This window comes from Rhynchophorus ferrugineus, unplaced genomic scaffold (genome assembly GCF_030347505.1).
Source record: "Rhynchophorus ferrugineus isolate W39M unplaced genomic scaffold, kcgeb_rfMv2 rfM10, whole genome shotgun sequence".
NCBI lineage: Eukaryota > Metazoa > Arthropoda > Insecta > Coleoptera > Curculionidae > Rhynchophorus > Rhynchophorus ferrugineus.
Genome location: NW_027472589.1, coordinates 2786275 through 2813994, shown reverse-complemented (window position 1 = coordinate 2813994; position 27720 = coordinate 2786275). Strand labels below are relative to the sequence as shown.

Here is a 27720-nt window from a genome sequence, read left to right as displayed (position 1 = left end):
CATTTCTAAAATAGCTTTCTCTATATCACTACATAGTATAAAACAAAGTCGCCTTTTCTGTCCCTATATCCCTATGTGCGCTTAAATCTTTAAAACTACGCAACGGATTTTGATGCGGTTTTTTTCTATAGATAGAGTGATTCAAGAGGAAGGTTTATATGTATAATACATGCATAATATACTAAGGCAACATTGCTAATTTTAGAGGTTTCTAACGTGATGTCGTAAATTAACCTATTTTTTTAGGCTTATTTAGCAATTAGCAAAAACGCTGCCTAACCCTACGAGTTAGATCAAATTAATGTACTACAGTATTGTACACCACAAAAAGGTCTACAAAAAAGTCCGCGTTTGTATATGTTTATCTTTTAGGGATAACCCACATTAACCATTTTTATTGTTTACTTTTTACGTGAGAAAATGGCTTATTTACGAAGCTATTTTAAGCAATACGGCATTAATCCTTATCGAATTAAGTACCTTAAATACAGTGTGCAATTAATATAGATCAATATGGTTCCTTACAGCATGTAAATTAAACAAATATTTTCGGAGATATTACAAATTTAAAATTTGCGTTTAAAAATGTGTAATGTAATAAAAATTGTATGAATTTAGATATTCCAAAGATAGCAGGAAATCTTCATAGTAAGTATAGGGGAAGAGGAATTGTTTTACTCCAAATTTAATGCGTGCAGGCCAAGGGCAGTAATGAATGAACCAAAAATACTGGATCGATTTTAATCATGTTTTCATTGAGTGACATAGGCATATATATTTTATGCCCGTGCAAAGTCGGAGCGGGCCGCTATGTTTTTATATACAACGTTCATATTTTTTCTGTAGTGTATTTAATTTAGTATCAGCATTGCACCCGTGCGAAGCCGGGGCGGGTCGCTAGTTATATATAATTTAATAAAAATACAAAAAGGATTTCTAGAATATATGTCGAAATTAAATAAAGAAATATTGATCAAGGTAAATACTGATCATTTTTTGGGTAAAATTAGAATGACTAACTTGTTATATATTTACTATACATTGTCTATCTTATCTTTATCTATATACCAACGTACAAAAACTTCGATAAAATAAACAATCACTGACGTTTTAAGTATTTGCCACACCGAGTCGAACTTTAATCTTTGCTTATTTTTAACAATTCTAATTTATAATTATCTCTTCTCACATGATATTTAGCTGATTCTGCTTGAGGGATCGATCATCCATCAAGTAATATAATTATTTTTATTTTATTTTGGAGCTATTTAGCTGTATTTTCCAGTCAGTAGTCCACTTGCAGATCTTGTTGACCGCTAGTTGTACTTTTTCTACAGTCCTAGGCGGAGATGTCTCTCTGTCTCGCATCGGCACTGTTTCTTTTGTTGTTAAGATATCAGGAGTGTAGATCGGGTACAAGGACTGGTCCCAAGACACTCCGGCCTAAATAGATTTAAGTTTTGAGAATTCCTCTTGATGAGATTCTAAATTTTCTATTGAAAAGATATGATTCGAGAAGTTGGCTGTCATTCAATATAACAAATAACAATTTGCTCATTTCGTAGATTAATTCCAAATGCCGTACCGGGCCATAAACTTGTGAGACGTCCAGGAATATTGCAGGGCAATGTTTGTTTTCTCCGAATGCCTATTCAACAACCGCTTTTACTCTTTTCCGGTCCAATGATGCAAATGATGAATAGTCTGAGTTTAACTCTAGTCTTTCTTCATATATTTTTTCGTACTTGAAATGTTTTTAATAATATAGGCTGGGATCTTATATAGTTTCACAAAAATATGACTAAATAGTGGTGAGTTTTTTCTGAAAAATATTCAAAATCCTCGTAAGCTGCAGCATTGTTTAAGAAATGCAATTTAACACTATAAAGGTAGTTTATATAAAATAAGAAAAAGACGTAAATACTCATCGCAGATGTCGATCTGATGACATACGAAAACTATTCAGTTTTCGAGAGAGAGATAGATATTATCAACGTTGACAGATTGAAACGAGTTTGTGTATGTATGGCGGCGATCGAGCGTCCGAAAGTACATAAAGGACGGGGCCTCCGTTTACGATCAAAAGAGAAGTAAAAACGGCGGAGCGGAGAGATGCATTCCGACCGCGACCGATAACCATCCGTGCGTGCCGTACCAGACCCGGCTGGCTTGTCGGGCTAACGCAGATGCAATCGCCGAATATGCAGGCCGCTTGACGGTCTGGCAGGGGCTTTAGGGACTTGTCCTAAGCCCAAGGCGGACGCTAGTCAATTCGCCCGGTCGTTTCTTGTTGGATCGATTATAACTTTTACATTTTTAAAAAAATGTTCCTGAATTATACAGTGTAATTAATATCTATAGATTCTTTTCATTTTATTTCTTGGCACAATTTATTCCGTGTCCTCAAGTCTTCTTATTATTATCTATTTTCTTCTATTTTTTCTCGCTATTAACTATAATTACTGTTTTGTCCCTTTTGTTATATAGTTAAGGCGAATTCCCCTATTCTGTACTTTATTTCTGAAATATTTATTGACCACAATATAGTTCTTAACAAAAATGAGAAAAAAATGAGAAAATTTGAGTTTGTCAGAGACTTCGAAAATTATATATTTATAAATAATTTAACTTGTACTTTCATTTCTTTCGTCGCAAAAGTCATATATTTTGAGAATCCCGCATAAAGGAGAAGTAAGCAATTTTGGCACTTTTCCATAAACATAGTTGTGAATATTTTTTGTTGTCATTTCAATTCAATTAATCGTAGATTAAGGAAAGTTATTGAAATTGTAAAGAATTTTATTTAAATTCTCGATCGAATTATAGTATAATCATTTGTATTCAGTCATTAGTTTTTAAGTTATGTTATGTTAAAATTTGTCACATTTTCCATATGTATTAGTCGTAAAAATCTGTAATTTTTTGCCACTTTCAAGTTCTGTTATAATTTCCGTTCAAATAATCATAGATTAATAAAAAAATTACATGAATTATAAAGAAATTTACACTGAATCGAATGGTAGTACATACTATTTTCCTGCAGTGTTTAGTTCGTAAGTTACGTAATGAAAAGTGTATTTCAAAAAATTAGTGGATTTCTCTTAAATTAAACATATCTTAAAAATAATGCATTATAATACAATTTATGGGAGTGAACAAATTTCTTGCCACATTTTTCATTTACCGTTATCAAGTTTTTGTTGCCGTTTCCATTAAAATAATCACAAATTAAAGAAAGTCTTTGATTATTAGCCATTCTCAAATAGTTCCTTCTAATTTTGATGCAAATAAAGATTGACTGATGAAAATGTAAGTAATTATGTACAATTTGATACTAAATAAGATGGTGAAATAATTTTTCGCGTAATCAATATTGCTTCTTATATCACTGTGTATATCACTAATTTTCTGTAAAAAAATGTTTAAACTATAATTTTACTGATATCTTGAAAGGTATCGATCTAATACCAAAACTGGCACATTTATAGTTTTTCTCACTATAATATTCATCAGATATCAAATTCTGAGGTCATTCGGAGGCCTTACATATTTTTGCATTTTTTCCATATATATAGTCAGGAAAATTGTTGATTTTTGGCCATTTTTAGACTTTTCCTTCTAATTTTAAAGTAAGTAAAGATAGACCGATGAAAATGTCAGTAACTATATAAAATTTGATGCTTAATAAGACGATGAAATCATTTTTCGCTTAATCAATATTATTTCTAAAATATGGTACTCACTTATTTTCTGTAAAAAAATGTTTAAACTATAATTTTACTGATATCTTGAAAGGTATCGATCTAATACCAAAACTGGCACATTTATAGTTTTTCTCACTATAATATTCATCAGATATCAAATTCTGAGGTCATTCGGAGACCTTACATATTTTTGCATTTTTTCCATATATATAGTCAGGAAAATTGTTGATTTTTGGCCATTTTCAGACTTTTCCTTCTAATTTTAAAGTAAGTAAAGATAGACCGATGAAAATGTCAGTAACTATGTAAAATTTGATGCTTAATAAGACGATGAAATCATTTTTCGCTTAATCAATATTATTTCTAAAATATGGTACTCACTTATTTTCTGTAAAAAAATGTTTAAACTATAATTTTACTGATATCTTGAAAAGTATCGATCTAATACCAAAACTGGCACATTTATAGTTTTTCTCACTATAATATTCATCAGATATCAAATTCTGAGGTCATTCGGAGGCCTTACATATTTTTGCATTTTTTCCATATATATAGTCAGGAAAATTGTTGATTTTTGGCCATTTTCAGACTTTTCCTTCTAATTTTAAAGTAAGTAAAGATAGACCGATGAAAATGTCAGTAACTATGTAAAATTTGATGCTTAATAAGACGGTGAAGTCATTTTTCGCGTAATCAATATTGTTTCTAAAATATGGTACTCACTTATTTTCTGTAAAAAAAAATGTTTAAACTATAATTTTACTGATATCTTGAAAGATATTGATCTAATACCAAAACTGGCACATTTATAGTTTTTCTCACTATAATATTCATAAGATATCAAATTCTGAGGTCATTCGGAGGCCTTACATATTTTTGCATTTTTTCCATATATATAGTCAGGAAAATTGTTGATTTTTGGCCATTTTCAGACTTTTCCTTCTAATTTTAAAGTAAGTAAAGATAGACCGATGAAAATGTCAGTAACTATGTAAAATTTGATGCTTAATAAGACGGTGAAATCATTTTTCGCTTAATCAATATTGTTTCTAAAATATGGTACTCACTTATTTTCTGTAAAAAAATGTTTAAACTATAATTTTACTGATATCTTGAAAGGTATCGATCTAATACCAAAACTGGCACATTTATAGTTTTTCTCACTATAATATTCATCAGATATCAAATTCTGAGGTCATTCGGAGACCTTACATATTTTTGCATTTTTTCCATATATATAGTCAGGAAAATTGTTGATTTTTGGCCATTTTCAGACTTTTCCTTCTAATTTTAAAGTAAGTAAAGATAGACCCATGAAAATGTCAGTAACTATGTAAAATTTGATGCTTAATAAGACGGTGAAATCATTTTTCGCTTAATCAATATTGTTTCTAAAATATGGTACTCACTTATTTTCTGTAAAAAAATGTTTAAACTATAATTTTACTGATATCTTGAAAGGTATCGATCTAATACCAAAACTGGCACATTTATAGTTTTTCTCACTATAATATTCATCAGATATCAAATTCTGAGGTCATTCGGAGGCCTTACATATTTTTGCATTTTTTCCATATATATAGTCAGGAAAATTGTTGATTTTTGGCCATTTTCAGACTTTTCCTTCTAATTTTAAAGTAAGTAAAGATAGACCGATGAAAATGTCAGTAACTATGTAAAATTTGATGCTTAATAAGACGGTGAAATCATTTTTCGTTTAATCAATATTGTTTCTAAAATATGGTACTCACTTATTTTCCGCCAAAAAAATGTTTAAACTATAATTTTACTGATATCTTGAAAGATATGGATCTAATACCAAAACTGGCACATTTATAGTTTTTCTCACTATAATATTCATAAGATATCAAATTCTGAAATCATTCGGAGACTTTACGTATTTTTTTGGCATTTTTTCCATATATATAGTCAGGAAAATTGTTGATTTTTGGCCATTTTCAGACCTTTTCTTCCAACTTTAATGTAAGTAAAGATAGACCGATGAAAATGTCAGTAATTATGTAAAATTTGATGCTTAATAAGACGGTGAAATCATTTTTCGTTTAATCAATATTGTTTCTAAAATATGGTACTCACTTATTTTCTGCAAAAAAAATGATTAAACTATAATTTTACTGACATCTTGAAAGATATGGATCTAATACCAAAACTGGCACATTTATAGTTTTTCTCACTATAATATTCATCAGATATCAAATTCTGAGGTCATTCGGAGGCCTTACATATTTTTGCATTTTTTCCATATATATAGTCAGGAAAATTGTTGATTTTTGGCCATTTTCAGACTTTTCCTTCTAATTTTAAAGTAAGTAAAGATAAACCGATGAAAATGTCAGTAACTATGTAAAATTTGATGCTTAATAAGACGATGAAATCATTTCTCGCTTAATCAATATTATTTCTAAAATATGGTACTCACTTATTTTCTGTAAAAAAATGTTTAAACTATAATTTTACTGATATCTTGAAAAGTATCGATCTAATACCAAAACTGGCACATTTATAGTTTTTCTCACTATAATATTCATCAGATATCAAATTCTGAGGTCATTCGGAGACCTTACATATTTTTGCATTTTTTCCATATATATAGTCAGGAAAATTGTTGATTTTTGGCCATTTTCAGACTTTTCCTTCTAATTTTAAAGTAAGTAAAAATAGACCGATGAAAATGTCAGTAACTATGTAAAATTTGATGATTAATAAGACGGTGAAGTCATTTTTCGCGTAATCAATATTATTTCTAAAATATGGTACTCACTTATTTTCTGCAAAAAAATATTTAAACTATAATTTTACTGATATCTTGAAAGGTATCGATCTAATACCAAAACTGGCACATTTATAGTTTTTCTCACTATAATATTCATAAGATATCAAATTCTGAGGTCATTCGGAGACCTTACATATTTTTGCATTTTTTCCATATATATAGTCAGGAAAATTGTTGATTTTTGGCCATTTTCAGACATTTTCTTCTAATTTTAAAATAAGTAAAGATAGACTGATGAAAATGTCAGTAACTATGTAAAATTTGATGATTAATAAGACGGTGAAGTCATTTTTCGCGTATAATTTTCTGCAAAAAAATGTTTAAACTATAATTTTACTGATATCTTGAAAGGTATCGATCTAATACCAAAACTGGCACATTTATAGTTTTTCTCACTATAATATTCATCAGATATCAAATTCTGAGGTCATTCGGAGACCTTACATATTTTTGCATTTTTTCCATATATATAGTCAGGAAAATTGTTGATTTTTGGCCATTTTCAGACTTTTCCTTCTAATTTTAAAGTAAGTAAAGATAGACCGATGAAAATGTCAGTAACTATGTAAAATTTGATGCTTAATAAGACGGTGAAGTCATTTTTCGCGTAATCAATATTGTTTCTAAAATATGGTACTCACTTATTTTCTGCAAAAAAAATGATTAAACTATAATTTTACTGATATCTTGAAAGATATGGATCTAATACCAAAACTGGCACATTTATAGTTTTTCTCACTATAATATTCATCAGATATCAAATTCTGAGGTCATTCGGAGGCCTTACATATTTTTGCATTTTTTCCATATATATAGTCAGGAAAATTGTTGATTTTTGGCCATTTTCAGACTTTTCCTTCTAATTTTAAAGTAAGTAAAGATAGACCGATGAAAATGTCAGTAACTATGTAAAATTTGATGCTTAATAAGACGATGAAATCATTTTTCGCTTAATCAATATTATTTCTAAAATATGGTACTCACTTATTTTCTGTAAAAAAATGTTTAAACTATAATTTTACTGATATCTTGAAAAGTATCGATCTAATACCAAAACTGGCACATTTATAGTTTTTCTCACTATAATATTCATCAGATATCAAATTCTGAGGTCATTCGGAGACCTTACATATTTTTGCATTTTTTCCATATATATAGTCAGGAAAATTGTTGATTTTTGGCCATTTTCAGACTTTTCCTTCTAATTTTAAAGTAAGTAAAGATAGACCGATGAAAATGTCAGTAACTATGTAAAATTTGATGATTAATAAGACGGTGAAGTCATTTTTCGCGTAATCAATATTATTTCTAGTTTAAACTATAATTTTACTGATATCTTGAAAGATATGGATCTAATACTAAAACTGGCACATTTATGGTTTTTCTCACTATAATATTCATCAGATATCAAATTCTGAGGTCATTCGGAGACCTTACATATTTTTGCATTTTTTCCATATATATAGTCAGGAAAATTGTTGATTTTTGGCCATTTTCAGACTTTTCCTTCTAATTTTAAAGTAAGTAAAGATAGACCCATGAAAATGTCAGTAACTATGTAAAATTTGATGCTTAATAAGACGGTGAAGTCATTTTTCGCGTAATCAATATTGTTTCTAAAATATGGTACTCACTTATTTTCTGCAAAAAAAAATGTTTAAACTATAATTTTACTGATATCTTGAAAGGTATCGATCTAATACCAAAACTGGCACATTTATAGTTTTCTCACTATAATATTCATCAGATATCAAATTCTGAGGTCATTCGGAGACCTTATATATTTTTGCATTTTTTCCATATATATAGTCATGAAAAATGTTGATTTTTGGCCATTTTCAGACTTTTCCTTCTAATTTTAAAGTAAGTGAAGATAGACCGATGAAAATGTCAGTAACTATGTAAAATTTGATGCTTAATAAGCCGGTGAAATCATTTTTCACTTAATCAATAATATTTCTAAAATATGGTACTTACGTATTTTCTGTAAAAAAATGTTTAAACTATAATTTTACTGATATCTTGAAAGATATTGATCTAATGGCAAAACTGGCACATTTATGGTTTTTCTCACTATAATATTCATCAGATATCAAATTCTGAGGTCATTCGGAGACCTTACACATTTTTGCATTTTTTCCATATATATAGTCAGGTAAAATGTTGATTTTTGGCCATTTTCAGACTTTCCCTTCTAATTTTAAAGTAAGTAAAGATAGACCGATGAAAATGTCAGTAACTATGTAAAATTTGATTCTAAATAAGATGGTGAAATAATTTTACGTCTAATTAATTTATTAGTTTTGTTCAAAAGCTGTTATATTTTACATATTTTCCATACCAGGAAAAACCACAATATTCTGTTCTACTTTATTAATTTCTTAATTTAAACTTAACCATTTTTAAAATATGGTGCTCATATTTCGTTGTAAAAAAATTGTTTAAACCATATACATACAAAAATTGTTGATTTTTGACAATTTATACACTTTTCCTTCTAACTTTAATAGATGGACTGATGAAAATATCAGTAGTTATGTAGAAGGTGATGCCTAATAAGATGGTAACATCGTTTATCGCCTAATTAGTATTACTTCGAAAATATGGTACTCACTTATGTTCGGTAAAAAATTGTTTAAACTATAACTTCAGTAATCTCTCGAAAGATATTGGTCGAATATTAAAATTAATGATTTTAAATATATTTTAATACACACATTTTAATTATATATATATGTCATTTAAATCTATTTATACTTTGACATACCTCCAAACGTCCTTTAAAATGATAGAAGGAGAATCAAAAATATAGAGCGAACATAGGTCGAACTGACTGACGTCCGCTGCGGTCTGGCCGTCTGGCTCAGAACGGCAGCCCGATCGTCTGGTGCATCGGTGCAACAGGGCGCTCTGCCGATACGGCACGGTCGCCGCCGACGCTGCTGTCGCCACCGCCTCCACCGCCGCCGTTGGTCGTCGCCCGCTGCATCGCCAGCTATCTTATCAGCGCCGCCCGTCTAGACTCCAGATTCCGGGAAATCGTTCTTTGTTTTCTGTTTCGCAGTTGCCCCATTGTCTGCGCTGCGGTTTCATCTCCACCTCGTCCGCTAAATCGTCCCGTCGATTAGCGTTATCGGGTGCGACGACGCTATCGCCCCCTAGCATCCACTCACTCCCTCTTCGGTCTGGCTCTTCTTTTTGTTATTTTCAGACCTCGGGACTCTTTCCAGCAAGCGATTTGACGAATTGACGACGTGTTACGGCCTGGATTCTGTTAGAAAAGGGGTGGCCGGTGATATAATTATTTTATGAGTAATAGCTGAATCTGGATGAACAATTTACGCCTAGTTTTGTAACATTGCCATCTACGGGTGATCACAAATGGACTAGAGACCGGAAAATACAGCTAAATAATAAGATAAGAAAATATAACTCTCTCACTCGTATAATTGAGGAGACATGGGGACAGTTAGAGCAGAGAGTGAGGACTAGATTTCCACCTCCAACATCATTGAACCATGGGTGGCTCCGTTATTGAGAAATAATTGTTGTGTATATGTCAGGTGGTTAAATTATTTTATTCATCCCTCATACACATAATCTATTCAAACGAGTAGTGGCGCACGTCATCACTATGTCCCTGTCGAAAGTTGAAAATTCGTTTTACAGTCAGGCAGTATTTTCCTTCTCATTTTTTTTTCTATTTGAAAACAGATAGAATGCTGTTCGAGAAGTTCGATCATGTAACCGAAAGAGTCTGCAAAAGTTGTCCGTTTGTCAAATGTTTGAAATATTATAATTAGGGGTGCTAAACATTGTTATGTAAGTTACATCTTTAGAAATAAGCCTGAGAAAAGATACATGGTAGATCAGATTGCTGAACATTATGGCTAGTATTGCGTCCTCCTCACTACCACTGCATATTTAATCCAATTGAGTTGATATGGGGCATTGCAAAGAATTATTATAAGAGACATTCAGGTCGAGGAGGATATTCAACTAGATAGTTTCGATTTATGAAAAGAGGCTGGTCGAAAATAATACCTTCGGTTTGGATGAGCTCAATCCAAAAGATTGATCAAGTTTTTGATAGATTAGAAATAAACACCTTAGTTATTTCACTTGATTAGTGTTACTGAAAGTGACAGTGATTGAATAAATGTCATTTATGAATGTTGGTTTATGATCCAATGCTGACAATTACCAAAAATGAAAGAGGAAACAGGAAAAGGAAACAACTAAAATTCAGTATACAATTAATATACTTTAATTGTAGTAAATTGCATCATAGAGTGTGACAGCTTTATGAGCATGTGTGTTATTGTTCAGAATATACATGAACGTGTGGTTAAAATGTATGAGGAGAGAAATAATACTAACTGTTTTGCAGATATGGCAAATGCATTGATTAAATGTAGTTTTATCAAGAAATATGTATACAGGTAGTGACAGAACAAACTAAGGAGGAAACGCCGAAGGAAACAAAAACTGAGCGTAAAACGTAAATATGCTCTCTAATGAAAGTAATATACATTACCCAGATTTACAATTGTTAATTAGGTGGGTTAGGCCTTCGGAGGATAATACTACATAAAAAAACGCGCCTAGAACTGTACCTATACTAGTACTACTAAACAACTGTTACCTATAAATTATTGTGGCTGTATAATTAATTGTAGTTTTAAATTCTTCGATAATATATGCATTAGAGCTACTATAATGTATAACAAAATTTAAAAAATTATAATACATAACATCTTTGTTTCATTATTTATATTAGAAATTTGTTATATGTCGAAGTCAAAATGTACCAAAACCCAGAGTTGCCATTGCGACTTGCGTTTTGACAGATCACGTGGGTACACTGCTGTTTTGAATTGACTGTATATTTATAACTAGAATATTTCAAAAAGAACTATTATTTTTTAGTTAGAAGAAAAACAATCTGCGATTCTGTATACGAATTTTGTGCAACATTTTCATCATCGAGTGTTTAGGATCGCGCGTCCGCTGCATTACTATTACGGGCAAGTGTCCATCATCCACCGGACAGATCACAAGAAGATCAACTAATTTCCCCATTTTCCTCGATGCTATAAATTCGACGAGCGATGGAAATAAATCTACCGAAAAAATGAAACGGTCTAATTATAGGACCATAATGCCGTTCCGTTCGGATTCCGTCGTAAATATCGGTTGTTTCGCCTTTGAGGCGATGTTGTGCCGCCGTACGACAGTGCGTGCCCTGTCAAAACACGACACCCGCCTGATTCACGAGCCACAACGTTGTTCCACGTCGGGTTTCTCCACTAATAGTTGGGTCATTCATCTATTTCCGACAGTCCGCCGATACAGAATAGAAAAATTCACCGGATTGTTTTACCATCAGGCCGTTATCCTTCCTCGAAGTCTGGGAATCATATTTGGACACTTTCAAGCATCACTCAACGTTTTCTTATTCGTTTATTGTATTATCAATGTGTTGGTTGAAAAAAGTAAAAAATGACAAAAAATGCTTTTTCGAACCCTTGTAGAAACGTGATGTGAACATGAAACGGCCTATTCACAAACAACAATAATTAGAATATATGCAAGCACCTAATATATAGTTATATAATAATATAAATTATCGGGTTTCTCTATTATTTGTTCATAATTATATCGACAACAAGAAATATTAACAGGTAAATTGAACAGTCCCCGGTATGAAATATAGATGGCGTTACTAGAGTCAAATCCATATGTTTCTTAGTTAGCCCTAACCCTCAAAAGATGCGTGTATAAATTTTCCAGCTGTCGGATCATTAGTTTGTGAATTATAGTATTTTGAGTGAAGCAACTTTTGTTATTGTGAAAAAAATTGATAAAAAGGAATTTCGCGTGTTGATAAAATATTGCCTTTTGAAGGGAAAAAATACTCTAAAGATATTAACTGAACGTGTACATTATATCATCCACGAATATTTGGGTATGAGAAAGCTCTGTGCAAAGTGGGTGCCCCGCGAGCTCACTTTTGACCAAAAACAACGACGAGTTGATGATTCGGAGCAGTGTTTGAAGATGATCAAGCATAATAAACCCGAGTTTTTGCGTCGATATGTGATAATGGATGAAACACGGCTCCATCATTTCACTCCGAATTCTAATAGACAGTCATCCGAGTGAACTGTATACGATGAACCCTCTCCAAAGCGTGGGAAAATGCAACAGTCGGCTGGCAAGTTTACGGCGTCTGTATTTTGGGATAAGCATGGATTAATTTTCATTGACTACCTTGAAAAAGAAAGTACCATCAACAGCGACTATTACATAGTATTATTGGACCGCTTGAAGGACGAAATCGCCAAAAAACGGCCGCATTTGAAGAAAATGAAAGTGCTGCTTTATCAAGACAATGAACCGTGTCACAAGTCAGTGAAAACGATGGCAAAAATCCATGAATTGGGCTTCGAATTGCTTCCTCATACCGTATTCTCCAGATCTGGCATCCAGCGACTATTTCCTGTTCTCAGGTCTCAAAAGAATGCTCGCTGGGAAGAAATTTTCGTCGAATAAAGAGGTGATCGCAGAAACTGAGACATATTTTCAAGCAAAGCACAAATCGTACTACAAAAATGGTATCGAAAAGTTGGAGGGTCGCTATAATCAGTGTATGACCCTTGAATGGAATTATGATGAATAAAAAAACTAATTTTGTCAAAAATGTATTTTACTCTGGTAGGCCGAGAACTTTTCAATTGACCTGTTAATTATATCAGACAACAAGAAATATTATACTATGAGATAAGCTAAAGCTTCCTTCAGTATAGATACTGTTGAAGATATCTAGGAAACAATAATACTGTTTCCTTAACATTATAACGATTTTTAGTAATTCTTCCAACCAATAACATTTTTAGAAAAATATCATGCAACTAGTAACAGTAATAACAAAATCATCATTCAATTGAAAAAAAAATTAATAATATATTCATAGATCATTTATCTTAAAATATGGAAAAAGAAAATAACGCTAGAAGTTATATATTGGAATATTATGTGGCTCAGTCCACATTAGAATCTTCAAAAAGAATTAGAAGTACAAATATAATATTTTTTAAAGGAATTGAATTGAGAGATCTGAAAACCGCATTCAACTTCATCTAGGTACGAATCAGACAATACCAAAGACCAAAAAGATCAAGAACTAAGCGTATATGTGTTAATATTACGAACAAAAATTGTTACATATAATTTTGTTACTCTTTGTGTGAATCTGCAATGTAATCTAATGTAAATAATAATCTTATATATAAAAATGAATCGCAAAATGTGATGGTAAGCGCATAACTCAACAACGCCTGGACCAATTTGGCCAAATCTTTTTTTAAAATGTTCGTTGAAGTTCAAGGATGGTTTCTACGGCGAGAAAAATTAGAATTATTGCTGGAAAAACCCTAAAAAAAGCCCTTTTTGTTTGAATTTGTTTCGTGTATCAGTTGACAATTCATCTGTCATCTGTCAAAAGTCATCTGTAACAGACAACTTTTTTTTTAAATTTGATATGACTTGAACTCAAATCCTTTTAAGCCGTACGAATTGTTTTATTTATTTAAAATTTTTTATTTATTTAAAATTTAATTCAAATTTTAAATAAATAAAACAATTCGTACGGCTTAAAAGGATTTGAGTTCAAGTCATATCAAATTTAAAAAAAAAAGTTGTCTGTTACAGATGACTTTTGACAGATGACAGATGAATTGTCAACTGATACACGAAACAAATTCGTATATCGTGTTTTGTGCAGAGTGTTTAGTTAGTTAGTGTTTGTTTAGTTCGTGATTAGTGAAAAAATAATTTATATTTGATATGCCTCCTATAAGACGAAGCAATTTAGGTAGAAGAACCAGAAATGCTATAAACCAAGCTAATTACCGATATAATCGTATTGCAAAAGAACGTGACGACGGAAATGAACGTGAAAGAATTCGGATATCACAAACGCGTGAACCGCGAGCGCGACGTTCAACTAATAATCGCGCAAGTTTGAATCGAGCTGCTTTCAGTTACGATGTGTCAATTGACTACAGTAACTACCAATGTGTTGTTATTGGTTCTATGAACTTGGTTTGCTCACACTGTAAGGCATTAAAATACAAAAACGAAGCCAATGGATTGTGTTGCGCAAATGGTAAAGTGAAATTGATACCATTGGATCCACCACCAGAACCATTGTACTCATTGGTTTCAGGAATAGGAACAGATTCTATACACTTTTTGACACATATCCAACAATATAACAATTGCTTTCAAATGACTTCATTTGGGGCAACAAATGCAGTTCGGGAAAATTTTATGCCAACTTTCAAGGTATGTATTATAGCAGTTAATCCTAATTATTTTAGCGAACAAAATTTTCTGTCACCAAAGTTAAGATGTGTTACTAATCTTCAATTTCTTAATCATTACGAAATATATCACTTAGTCATCATATTATATGGTGATTCAGTTTCAGTGACACTTTTATTATATTTTATAATTGATAGATATTAGTTAAAACTAAATATATACTTTTTAAGATCAAATATTATTTAAGTTTGGTCACTGACAATCCATTAATTTATACCACACCATAATATTTTTTTTATTTACAGATACAAGGGCAAATATATCACAGAGCAGGTTCACTGTTACCAGTGTCAGATAGCGACAACAAATTCCTGCAAATTTATTTTATGGGCAATTCACCACAAGAAATTGATCTGCGTTGTGCACATAACAATTTAGTAAAAAGGTCTATTGTAGAACAATTACAAAATTTATTTCATCAACGCAATCAATTGATTATATTGTTTAAAACTGCCCTGGATCTGATGCCATCCGATAATCACAAAATTGTAATCAGAGCTGATAAAACACCTGCAGGTCAACATACAAGACGTTTTAATGCACCAACTATTGATGAAGTTGCTATCGTTGTAGTTGGAGAAAACTTGGAATCCCGTGATATTGTTTTACATCGTCGGAATGATCAATTACAACGTATAAAGGAAACACACCGCTCATATGATGCACTGCAATATCCCATTATATTTTGGCAAGGTGAAGATGGCTACGATTTCTCAATAAAAATGATAAATCCCATTACAGGTAACTAAAATATTAGTTTAGCTATGGCGATAATATCTCAGTCACTATATTATGTATTTTAATTTTATATTTGAATGTTATTAAAACAAAATCTGTTTACAGGTTCTGAAACCAACAAAAAAGTCAGTTCAATGAACTATTATTCATACCGCCTAATGATTCGGGAAAATGAAGATAATCACATATTGAAATGTCGCCGATTATATCACAAATATGTTGTTGACATGTATGTTAAAATTGAAATGGAGAGATTAACATTCATCAGGTTGAATCAAACCAAACTCCGATCTGAAGAGTATATTCACCTTCGAGATGCGATTAATACTGATGGAAATGCACAGAATGTCGGTCGGATGACTATTCTTCCAGCAACATACATCGGAAGCCCTCGGCATATGCACGAATATGCTCAAGATGCCATGTCGTATGTTCGTCATTATGGTACAGCAGATTTGTTCATCACATTTACATGCAATCCGCAATGGATAGAAATTAAGCAGGAGTTATTCCCTGGGCAATCACCCATTGATCGTCATGATATTACAGCCAGAGTCTTTAGACAAAAGTTGAAATCTTTAATGAATTTCATCGTAAAACATAATGTGTTTGGTGAGACACGCTGCTGGATGTATTCTGTGGAGTGGCAGAAACGAGGATTGCCACATGCACACATTTTGATTTGGTTGGTTGAAAAGATAAGGCCAAATGAAGTTGATGCAGTGATATCAGCTGAAATCCCTAATGTACAAGTAGATCCTGGATTGCATGAGGTAGTTATCAAAAACATGATACATGGTCCCTGTGGAACTCTTAATCAAAATTCACCGTGTATGATGGATGGTAAATGTTCAAAACGATATCCACGGACATTAATATCGGAAACAATTACTGGTAATGACGGTTATCCATTGTATCGTCGCAGATCGACAGCAGACAATGGAAAATCAACAATTGTCAAATTAAATTAACAAGATATTGAAATAGATAATCGTTGGATTGTTCCATATTCACCCATTTTATCAAAGACATTCAAAGCACACATCAACGTTGAATCTTGCCATTCAGTGAAATCGATTAAATACATTTGCAAATATGTAACCAAAGGGAGTGATATGGCTGTGATTGGAATTGGTGCAGAGAATTCTAATGATGAAGTTACCCAATACCAAATGGGCCGCTATGTTAGCAGTAATGAAGCAGTTTGGCGAATATTTTCTTTTCCTATTCATGAGAGACACCCTTCTGTTGTTCACTTAGCTGTACATTTAGAAAATGGACAAAGAGTGTATTTTACAGCACAGAACGCAGTACAAAGAGCTGCTCAGCCACCATCTACTACATTAACCAGTTTTTTTGAGACATGCCAAAACGATGATTTCGCACAAACATTGCTATATTCTGAAATGCCAAAATATTATACCTGGAATCAATCCTCAAGGAGATTTATACGACGGAAACAAGGAAAACCAGTTCCAGGATATACAGATGTATATTCCACCGATGCGATTGGCCGGATTTATTCAGTACATCCAAGCAATGATGAATGTTTTTATTTACGACTGCTATTAGTCAATGTACGTGGCCCAACATCATTCCAACAGTTACGAACTGTTGATGGTGAATTGTGTGGATCCTACAGAGAAGCCTGTCAACGTTTGCAATTGCTTGAAAATGACGCTCATTGGGATCAAACTCTCAATGATGCTGTAATATCATCACACGCTCATCAAATACGAACATTGTTTTCTATAATCATATCTACATGCTTCCCATCAAACCCAATTGATTTGTGGATGAAGTACAAAGATTATATGTGTGATGATATTTTGTATCAAATACGGAATAGAATGGGAAATCCAAATATACAAATCAGTGAAGAAATTTACAATGAAGCATTGATTTCAATTGAGGACATGTGCTTGATAATGTCAAACAAACTATTAATTCAATTAGGCCTGACCGCGCCCAATCGTCCAATGCATGACGCTTTTAACCAAGAGTTGCATCGAGAAAGACTGTATGATCTCAACGCTTTGAAAGAATAAATTCAAACAAATCTTCCACTGTTAAATGAACAACAGAAGTATGTATTTGAAACTCTTATGAAAGTAACAAATGATGAAATTGGAGGGATTTACTTCTTAGATGCACCTGGTGGTACAGGAAAAACTTTTTTGATTTCATTAATATTAGCAACAATTCGCTCACAAAATAAAATTGCACTTGCACTCGCTTCGTCGGGAATCGCAGCAACTTTGCTTGAAGGTGGTCGAACAGCCCATTCAGCACTAAAATTGCCATTAAATATGCAAAGCAATGAAACTCCAACCTGCAACGTTTCGAAGAACTCTGCAATGGCAAAGGTTTTGCAGCAATGTAAATTGATTGTTTGGGATGAATGCACGATGGCACATAAAAAATCTTTGGAGGCTTTTGACAGAACCTTAAAAGATCTACGTAGCAATAATAACCGATTTGGTGGTGCAATGCTTTTATTAGCAGGAGATTTTCGTCAAACATTGCCAGTGATTCCACGATCAACGCCAGCTGATGAACTCAATGCATGTCTAAAGTCCTCCAATTTGTGGAAACATGTCAAAGTACTTCATTTAAGCAAGAATATGCGTGTCGAGTTGCAAAATGACCAATCTGGAAACATATTCTCTAAACAACTCATTGACATTGGTAATGGCAAATTTCCTATAGACATGTTGACTGGCTGCATTAACTTTCCTCAAAGTTTTTGTCAGTTAACTCGATCAAAAGATGAACTTATTCAGAAGGTGTTTCCAGATGTTTCTCAAAATTACAGAAACCATGATTGGTTGAGCGAACGAGCTATACTGGCTGCAAAAAACATAGATGTAAATGAATTAAATTTCAAAATTCAAGAACAAATTACAGGCGAATTGAGGATATATAAATCAGTTGATTCGGCTACTAATCAAGATGATGTAGTCAACTATCCACCGGAATTTTTAAACTCGCTGGATTTGCCAGGATTGCCACCTCACAATCTTCAATTAAAGGTTGGATCGGTGGTTATAATGTTGCGAAATATCAACCAACCGCGTCTTTGCAACGGTACACGGTTAGCGATAAAAAAATTACTAAACAATGTGATAGAAGCAACTATACTCAAAGGAAAGTATAAAGGAGAAGATGTTCTCATACCGCGCATCCCAATGATTCCGACTGATGTGCCATTTGAGTTTAAACGACTACAGTTTCCAGTGCGGCTTGCTTTTGCTATGACTATAAACAAGTCCCAGGGGCAAACATTAAGTGTTTGTGGTATTAATCTAGAAAACCCATGTTTCTCACATGGTCAATTGTATGTTGCCTGTTCCCGTGTTGGAAAACCATCAGATTTGTTTATCTATGCGCCAGGTAATCAAACAAAGAACATCGTATACCACAAAGCACTACAATGATAATAATAATAATAATTATGATTCACATGATTAACAATAAAGCGATTACTTACTTTTCAATCCTTATATATGTTTTATTTAATTATTTTTTATTCACAACGCCCTATCACCAGGGTGATGGTTCTGTTCAGGAGAATTTTTTAAAATACGTAGGCACAAAAACTGCCACATTACAAATCTTTTTGACAGGACGAAGTCTGTCGGGTCAGCTATTGTAATAATAAAGTTTAGAAATGCAAATTTAAACATATTATTCATTTTAGTATATTTTAGTATTATCTTGTACTTATAAATATATTTTGAAAATATTATTTTTTTATGCACAATAACAATGTATGTACAATCAGAAAATAAGTTCTAAGTTGTCTGATTAGATATTGGTTTTTTGATGTATATAAAAATATTTATCCACTGTTAACTATTATTTAAGTAAAATATTTTATTAATAACATATTTTTTAATTTAGGAATTTAGGAATATAGCAAAACTTGATTATGAATCTTTGACTTTACGTATGAATCCCATTAGAGAATAGAGATGCCTTTACATGTCTCTTTATTTTATGATTCAAACACAGAACTTTACTTGCAGTACTGTATTTACGAATTTAAATATTTATTAAGATCACGATATTTACCCATACATCACAGTAACAGAGAAATCTTGGACTGATCACTTACCTGAAACAAAAGAAAAAAAATCGTCAGAAAAATATATTCGAAAGGTAAACGTCTCTGGGTCCAAACACCCCAACAACATTAACATAATTAATGTACACGTATTTGGAATATTCATGAATTAGGTTTTATGCTTTACCCGAAAAAAAACCAATTTATTCGTCAATAATAACGATTATTGTTTTATGTAAAAAAGATCGTTTTAAATTTTATTACCCGTTTTGTTGGTTTGTTGGTTTTTAATTAAATAAATCTTCATGATGGCTATTAAATTATCTTTATTGTTCTTTAAGGGAGTGTTGTAGTCAAGAAATTGGGAAAAATCGATTATATTTATCATATTTCCAAAGCCTGACACTTTAAGAATAAGCCCCTTAAATTACTCTCGCTGTTATTTACTAGTTGGGGCATCAATAGTTACCATGACAAACTTTTGTCCACTTTTATATCTGTTAGAACCAGTTTAGATAAACATCATTCCAGATGAACAATTCGGCTTTCGCGCTCACCAGTCATCGGTCCATCAGGCTACCCGTCTGGCCGCACACATCCACTACGCTCTTGACCAAAGTAAAAAGCTTGGAGCAGTTCTTCTCGGCCTAACCAAAGCCTTCGGCAAGGTCTGGCACGACGGCTTGATCGCAAAATGCGTGCGGTTAGGCTTCCCAGAAGACATAACCACTCTCATCAAGTCCTATCTATCGGACAGAACCTCCCAGGTCAAGATCAGCAAAACTCTTTCCAGTCGTAAACAAATCCTAAATATTTAACTTCTTTATTTCAGATCTGCCGAGAAGAGCACATTGACGTCGCGTTTTACGCTGACGACACTGTTCGTTCGTTCAAACCTACAATTAATGAATGTTTACAGAAGCAGCTCGATCATGCGGTCAAGTGGTTCAAATTTTGGATGTTGCAAATCAACCCCCTGAAGACCCAGGCCCTCATTTTCTATAAGAAGCGTTATGCACTGAGCGTCTCGCACCTTAAGATCGACACCGCAATAATTCCATGGCTGGATAACGTTACGTATCTCCACAGTCTCCACTTCGGCCGACAATTCGGCTGGCATTCCCAAATCCAGAAAGGTTCGGAGATAGCAAACCTGCTATCTTTTCTGATCTGCTCTTCTAGCAGACTTCCCATCTCCATTAAATGCTTATTTTAGAAGATGTTAATTAATGAAGTCTACTTCAAGTTTGTTACACCCAACCAGGTGAAACGGCTTCTCAGGAGAATCTTAAACACTCCATAGTTTGTCAGAAATAATCAAATTTATAGGGAAACTGACGCTCCGGAAATCAAGCACTTCATATCTCAATGATTCCATAAACAACAACTCAGCTCAAGATCTTCTGAAAACGCGCTTGTTCGCGAGCTGGTCGACATGCTGGGAGCATAACACTGCGTCACCGCTAATTTCTCCCCCCCGTTCCAGGTTGAAACGACCTTATCCGTCGCTGCAGTCATAACTTTTTCGCCCCCATACGACGGTATCCAGTCGTGTGTTAACTCAAGTTCGCGAATCGCCGGTTCCTCGTGCCCAATAACGGCTGCCCGATCAGCGGGTGCCATATCCCCAAATTTAATGCAGTAGCAGTAGCGATGCATTCCATCGCCTGGTTTTCGATCAGAACAAAAAAAAAGCCAGTTTAGGTCTGCCGTTAACTATTCAAAGATATCACAATCACAACTAAAATAGAGCTTATAACTTAGTATTACCTTATCATATCCAAATATTTGAATGATAGTGAACAGTCCTTCCTATAAAGAGCCAATGTACGTCATATATGACGTCGACTATACCATATATTGAAATAATGACCGTATATAATTAAATACAGTTAATAATATAATGTTCTATTCACCGAAAAGAAAGCGTCCACATTCAATGCGGGTGAAGAATCAAGATCACCATGTATATTAGCTCTCTTCTAGATCAAATTTATGAAATATATAAAAACAGTGAGTAGTTTTTTCGATTTTTTCGACATAATTTGACATAATTATTTCAGAGAAACCTGCTAGTGTGAAAAGTAGTATGTAAGTCATTCCTTCATACAGTATTTGGAAATAGCATTAAAGAGGAGTAAAGTTAAACAACGAAGAGAATTGCTTCTAAAGAAAGACCATTATTAAAAGCATATAACTAAATTAAGAGAAAGATCTGTAATTTCAATGTATAGAGAGATGGATAGAGAGATAGATAGACGAGACATGGATATTTCAAAATGGAACACTGAGCTCTTGGTAAAATGCTAATAAAGCGAAAACAACTAAACACGAGTATATATAGGATAACTGTAGAAAGGCACTGCATTGTAGAGTGCGAAAGATGTATATGTGTAATTGTTTAGAATATACTTGATATAGAACATTAGGTTAGAAATGCAGTAATTAAACCTAATTGTATGGAGGGATGTAAGGGGAAGTAATTGTACAGATACAGTAATAGAAGAAATTGAAGAGAAATACAGTGATATCAAAATGACTTAACAGAGAAACACAGACACAAAGAAAACAAGAACTAAATGTAAAAGGCAAATTTTCTGAGTTTCTGAGGCTAAGTTGATACAATTGTTAGGTTGATTAGGCCTCCAAAGTATACCACTATATAAAAAAAACGTGCCTAGACTTCTACTTCATAGGTAGTGTGGAAAAGAGTTTAACGTAAATATAGTAAATTAAACCTAATCTATAGTATGTTCAAAGTTATTTTGTACATACGTCATTTAAATTTGCGACGTCGCATCAACTCTGAGTTTTAGTTTAAATATATTAATGACGTATGTACAAAAAAGCTTTGAATAGACTATATATACTGTAGTTTTAAGTCCTTCGATAATACTAACTGTATGTATAATAATAACTGTATTAGATGTACTATAATGTTAAAATAAATTATATTTGATATTCTTATTTTTATTTCATTATTTTATTTAATTTAGAAGTTTGTTATAAATTAAAGCCAAAATGAACTAAAAGTCAAAGTTGATGTGGCAACATCGCGACTTTTTGAAATAAAAAAATTAATGAACTAATGAGAATTAAAAAAAGTTTCGCCAAAATTAAAACATAAACTTTCCGGTGTTGTATTTGATGGAATTGTATTCTATTCGTGTCGCCGAAGACGACAGCGCGTCTCTGCCACTCACCACGTACCATCTATGAGCGGAATGGTGGCCGAAAACCTATTAAATTCAAATTAGCGTTTGATAAGAATTCGTTATTGTCATTACGGCGTCGCTGCATCGCCTATCGGGCCGGCGAATGATCGCTTATACAATAATAATTGCCCTAAGCGACGATTACAAATTTTAAAATCGTTTTATGCGCCTTTATACCATTTCGTTTTATGTTTCCTCTCTATTAATGCCGTCGTAAAGTTGTTTGTATTAAAACCATTTTTGAAATAAGTTTTTTATTTGTGCCATAACGCATCTAATATTAGTTTTTAATCTTGGTAATCTTCGGAGTTAGTAATTAAAATACAAGTTACAAAGTATTATCTATCTCGCATTTATTTAAAATATGACAACGTTGTTAAGTCGTATATTTGAAAAGTAAAATACAAAATATAGCATTTAGTCGCGGGTTCGAAACCTGCTGGGGCATGGTCCTAACTTTATGTTTGTGATTGTTTAACATTTGTGACTGTTTTTAGGTAAGAGTATAAAATTCGACAAGGCAAATAATCCCAATTACGCCAATAACCAGGCTGGGTAAGACCGGATGTCTTCTGGGATGATTTTAAAATTGGTCACTCGCCAGTCGGTAGGTTTAATGCCGAGGATCGTGGTTCGGAGATATATATATATATATATATATATATATATATATATATATATATATATATATATATATATATATATATATATATATATATATAATTATTATTCCATATAGTAATAACGCCAGGTATCTCGGAATGAATCTTGAGGTAAAACTTCGCTGAAAAAAGCTTGTAAAAAATGACTGAAGACGAGACTTGGGCAGTCAAGGATGATCAGTGACTGAATGATCAAAAGTACCCTTCAATAATTCTCGCGGTTGCCAAATTTTCGTTATCGTTTCAACAGTGCACGTGTTCAATATCTGGGATAATATTTGTGGGTATTTTGTAGGCTGTTATTCTAACACGTAAAATTCGACGTGCCTCAAGATCGCTACACTACCAAATCATCCCCAAACCACTACTACTACTCTACGCACTCAAGAAAAGCTTGTTGAGAGGCTCTTATTTCGCAACCCGACGCTATACAATGACGGATAACCGTGACGGACTCCTCTCCAGGCCAATCCCAACCTTTTCTCGACCACAGTTTCGATCCTATCGCCTGGCGATGTTCGGAACGTACATCGTTAACTGTAAACCATTATCGCCAATCAATTATTCATCGTGTTTACGTGGCTGTAGGCCGGACCCCGGTTCAGTTTCGTATGCAGAAGACGGCCGCACCAGCTCAAAGCGGCATTTGATTTTTCAATGGTCGCCGCTCCTTCATCGCTCATCAATAATTGCACTCGAACAAGCATGACCTGTTTGCAAGCGTTTCTCGCTGTCAAGCGACTACTAATGCCGTCGCGTCCTCCAAAGAAAAAAACCGCCACACTCTCGTGTTTCGCTACGTGAAGATATTGGCTCTTTGTGCGCTGGGTACGAGGATCCTCCGCCATTTCATCAACACCGCGCATTCGCCATTTCTTCGATATACAGAAATTCAATCTTTTCCACAGTATCAGTACATGTGACGGTATATTTGTTAATCAAGTATGTCTCAGTCCTTTCATTACATATGCAGATCTTAAATTACAGATGAATTTATTACTACTGTTCTGTTGTCACAATTAAATTAGACTTAAATTTACTTAAAATGAAGTTAATGGTAATGGCAATATACACTGTACAAGTTCATGTGGATTAATTCTCAACAATCTTCTGATATAGTAGCTCTACTGCTTCTACGTTGCTGTGATTTAGTAGCCATATTTCATGTCTTAACTTCTTGATATCTTGGGTAACTTGGTAAATTCATAGGACTTTGAGGTTCCTATATTCGAAGAACCTATATTTGCACCCCATAAGTCCAAATAATCTTTATAATTGACTGATAAACCAATATCATTGATCTCAAACTGAATCTCTGTCAAAAACCGAATTCAATCAACCAACAAAGTTTAAAAACTGTTTTTTTTTACTTTCCCGACAGAACGTATAACAATTTAATGTAATTCGATCAAAAATATCTGATGAATTAATTTATATATCGAAAAAAAGCTACAACGTCCAGGCTCTTACACAACCCGATGCCAGATACGAAAAAAAAAACACACACACACACACAACCATCAATATTTATTAAGTCTAGACCGATCAACAGACATTTTTATAGGATTACAACCAGCCAGACCATCAGCCGAGGTTTTCAGCGTAACGATATTCCAGACTATAACGACATAGTTTCAGAACATAAAGCATTACTGTGCTGTTAACAAGGATGCCTCTTGTTACATCTGATTGGTATCGTCTTTATTTCTCGTGTCTGTTCTTTTTTCTGGTAGATAATTAAATGTTCGTGATCTATGATTCTTTTTTCGAATGGAGACGGTAATAACGTCGATATATAATCGTTGGTATATTGAAAATGTCGTAGTATTAAAATAGGAAAAAAAAAGTGTCGTGATAGAAACTCGATTGTTGGATATTGTGATGTTAGTATAGTGACAATTTTTAATATTTATATTAATTTTGTGCCATATCGATTTTTAAACGACGAAAAATTTGTAAACTTTGTAGTGAGAATATTTCTTGGAAAAATATTTGAAGGTCTTCGGGCATTCAGATCGATCGTTTTCAACGGAATGTTCTAAAGGATGAACTATCCGTCAATTGTTTCAATGATGTCGAATATGGAAACCGACTCCTCACTTGCTTTGAAACTCCCTATAATGGTTCAATTCTGATGTTCCTCAAATTAACACTAAAACTTTTTCGCAGCTTCCGTTTCTTACTTATATTGTTCTCTTAACACATTGTCTGTTTCTTCCAAAACAACGAGAAAGATTTTCGAAAAAAATCACACATCTAGCAACAGCCATAATAAAATCATCATTCAGTTAGTTACAGCACTGTATTTACAGTACTCTGTTTTCGCCTTTTGAATATGTTTATTAAGATTAGTATATTTACCTATACGCCAGTTACACAGAAATCTTGGACTGATCACTTACCTGAAACAACAAAAAAATTGTCAGAAAAACATTCGAAAGTCTTTGGGCCCCAACACCCCAAAAACATTAACGTAATTAATGTACATGATATATGATGACTATGTTATGATTACCTGTTTATTATAGATAGATTAAAAAACCTCTAAGAGATTAAGCATTTTATCCACCCCTTAATTTATCAACATGAAAAAATATGCACTAATGCATATTATTTTGTCTATCCCTTGTAGCTCAGATAGGAAAGTTTAAATACATGTTTTAAGTAATTACCGCAAATGTTAAACTTGTTATTGTTAATATTTTAAATACGTGGGTTATGCCGCTGATGCCTTTTCAGCATTCTTATTTCTTTCCACAACTAGTAATCGGTAGCTTAAGTTGGTTGGATCTCTTAGATCTTTTACTGTTTATTTCAATATTCTCTTATTTTCTTCAGTTCTTAATTGTTGCCAATTATTTCGTAGGTTCCTTTTTTCTGTCGAGTTTTGGCCGAATGCTAATTAGTGAATTAATGTACGAATTGTTTCGACTACAGCTTATTCACCAGATTTAGCACCCCCTAAATAGCATTTTCGTAGAATTATGTACAATATACTTTCAATAAATTATCTCTTGTATAAGATGCAGTTTCGGTCAGTCGTTCTATACGGTTTTAGTATCTATCTCAAATGCGTCTCACCTAGTCAGGCAACATGTCAATTGAAAAGTCCCCGGCCTACCATAATAAAAGACATTTTTTGGCAAAATTAGTTTTTTTTTGTTCAAAATAATTCCCTTCGAGGGTGATACAATGATTATAGCGACCCTCCAAATTTTCGATACCATTTTTGTAGTACGATTTGTACTTTGGTTCAAAATAGGCCTCAGTTTCATCGATCACCTCTTCACTGCACGAAAATTTCTTACCAGCGAGCATTTTTTTGAGATCTGAGAACAGAAAATAATCGCTGGGGGTCAGATCCTGAGAATACGGTGGATGAAGAAGCAATTCGAAGCACATTTTATGGATTTTTGCCATCGTTCTCAGTGACTTGTAACATGGTGCATTGTGTTAGTGAAGCAGCACTTTCTTTTTCTTCAAATGCGTCCTTCAAACGGTCCAATAACGCTATGTAATAGTCGCTGTTGATAGTCCTTCCTTTTTTCCAAATACAGACGCCATAACCTTGCCAGCCTACTGTTGCTTTTCCCCAAGCTTTGGAGCGGGCATCAAGCCAAGTTTTTGCTTCAACTGTATTTTTTTCCCTTCAAAAAGCAATATTTAATCAACACGCAAAATTCGTTTTTAGCCATTTTTTTACAATAACAAAAATTGCTTCATTCAAAACGCTATAATTCACAAACTAATAATCCGACAGCTGTCAAATTTATACACGCACATCTGTTGAGGGTTAGGGCTAACTAAAAAACATATGGATTTAATTCTTTTAGCGCCATCTATGTTTCAGGCCGGGGTCTTCTCAATTGACCTGAATATCGAATATATTCGATTATTTCACAACAAAATTCTGAGAAGAATAATCAATGTCCCCAGGTTTGTTGTAAATGCCCCTCAAGTTCCCATATATCTGAGCTCTATTCGAGATATTCCTTCACTCTTCGTCTCTCGGATAATAGATGTAACATATTTCCGAGCCGGTCGATATTTTAGTCCAATAACCCATTCGGCTTTTCGTGGCCTTACTCTATCGCAACCGACACTACCTTCAATGACCTTCAGTCGTATTTTCCTTCAAATCAAAAAGTAAAAT

The 27720-nt window shown here is 33.2% G+C and overlaps 2 protein-coding genes across 2 annotated transcripts in view; one reads left to right on the top strand and one right to left on the bottom strand.

The window, feature by feature from the left end:
* Positions 1-27720, bottom strand: part of LOC143203612 (uncharacterized) — a 286782-nt gene that overhangs the window by 170227 nt on the left and 88835 nt on the right. The window lies entirely within an intron of this gene.
* LOC143203682 (uncharacterized) lies at positions 15137-16595 on the top strand. Its single transcript, XM_076415931.1, has 2 exons — positions 15137-15627; positions 15730-16595. Exons 1-2 carry the CDS (start codon positions 15213-15215, stop codon positions 16593-16595), a joined length of 1281 nt encoding a protein of 426 aa, XP_076272046.1. The 5' UTR covers positions 15137-15212.

Excerpts from the sequence above, each read along its gene's own strand:
- LOC143203682 (XM_076415931.1), top strand. The coding sequence starts at position 15,213 with ATGGGCAATTCACCACAAGAAATTGATCTGCGTTGTGCACATAACAAT. Across the intron at positions 15,628-15,729 it reads AATGATAAATCCCATTACAG|GTTCTGAAACCAACAAAAAA; the intron begins GTAACTAAAATA and ends ATCTGTTTACAG.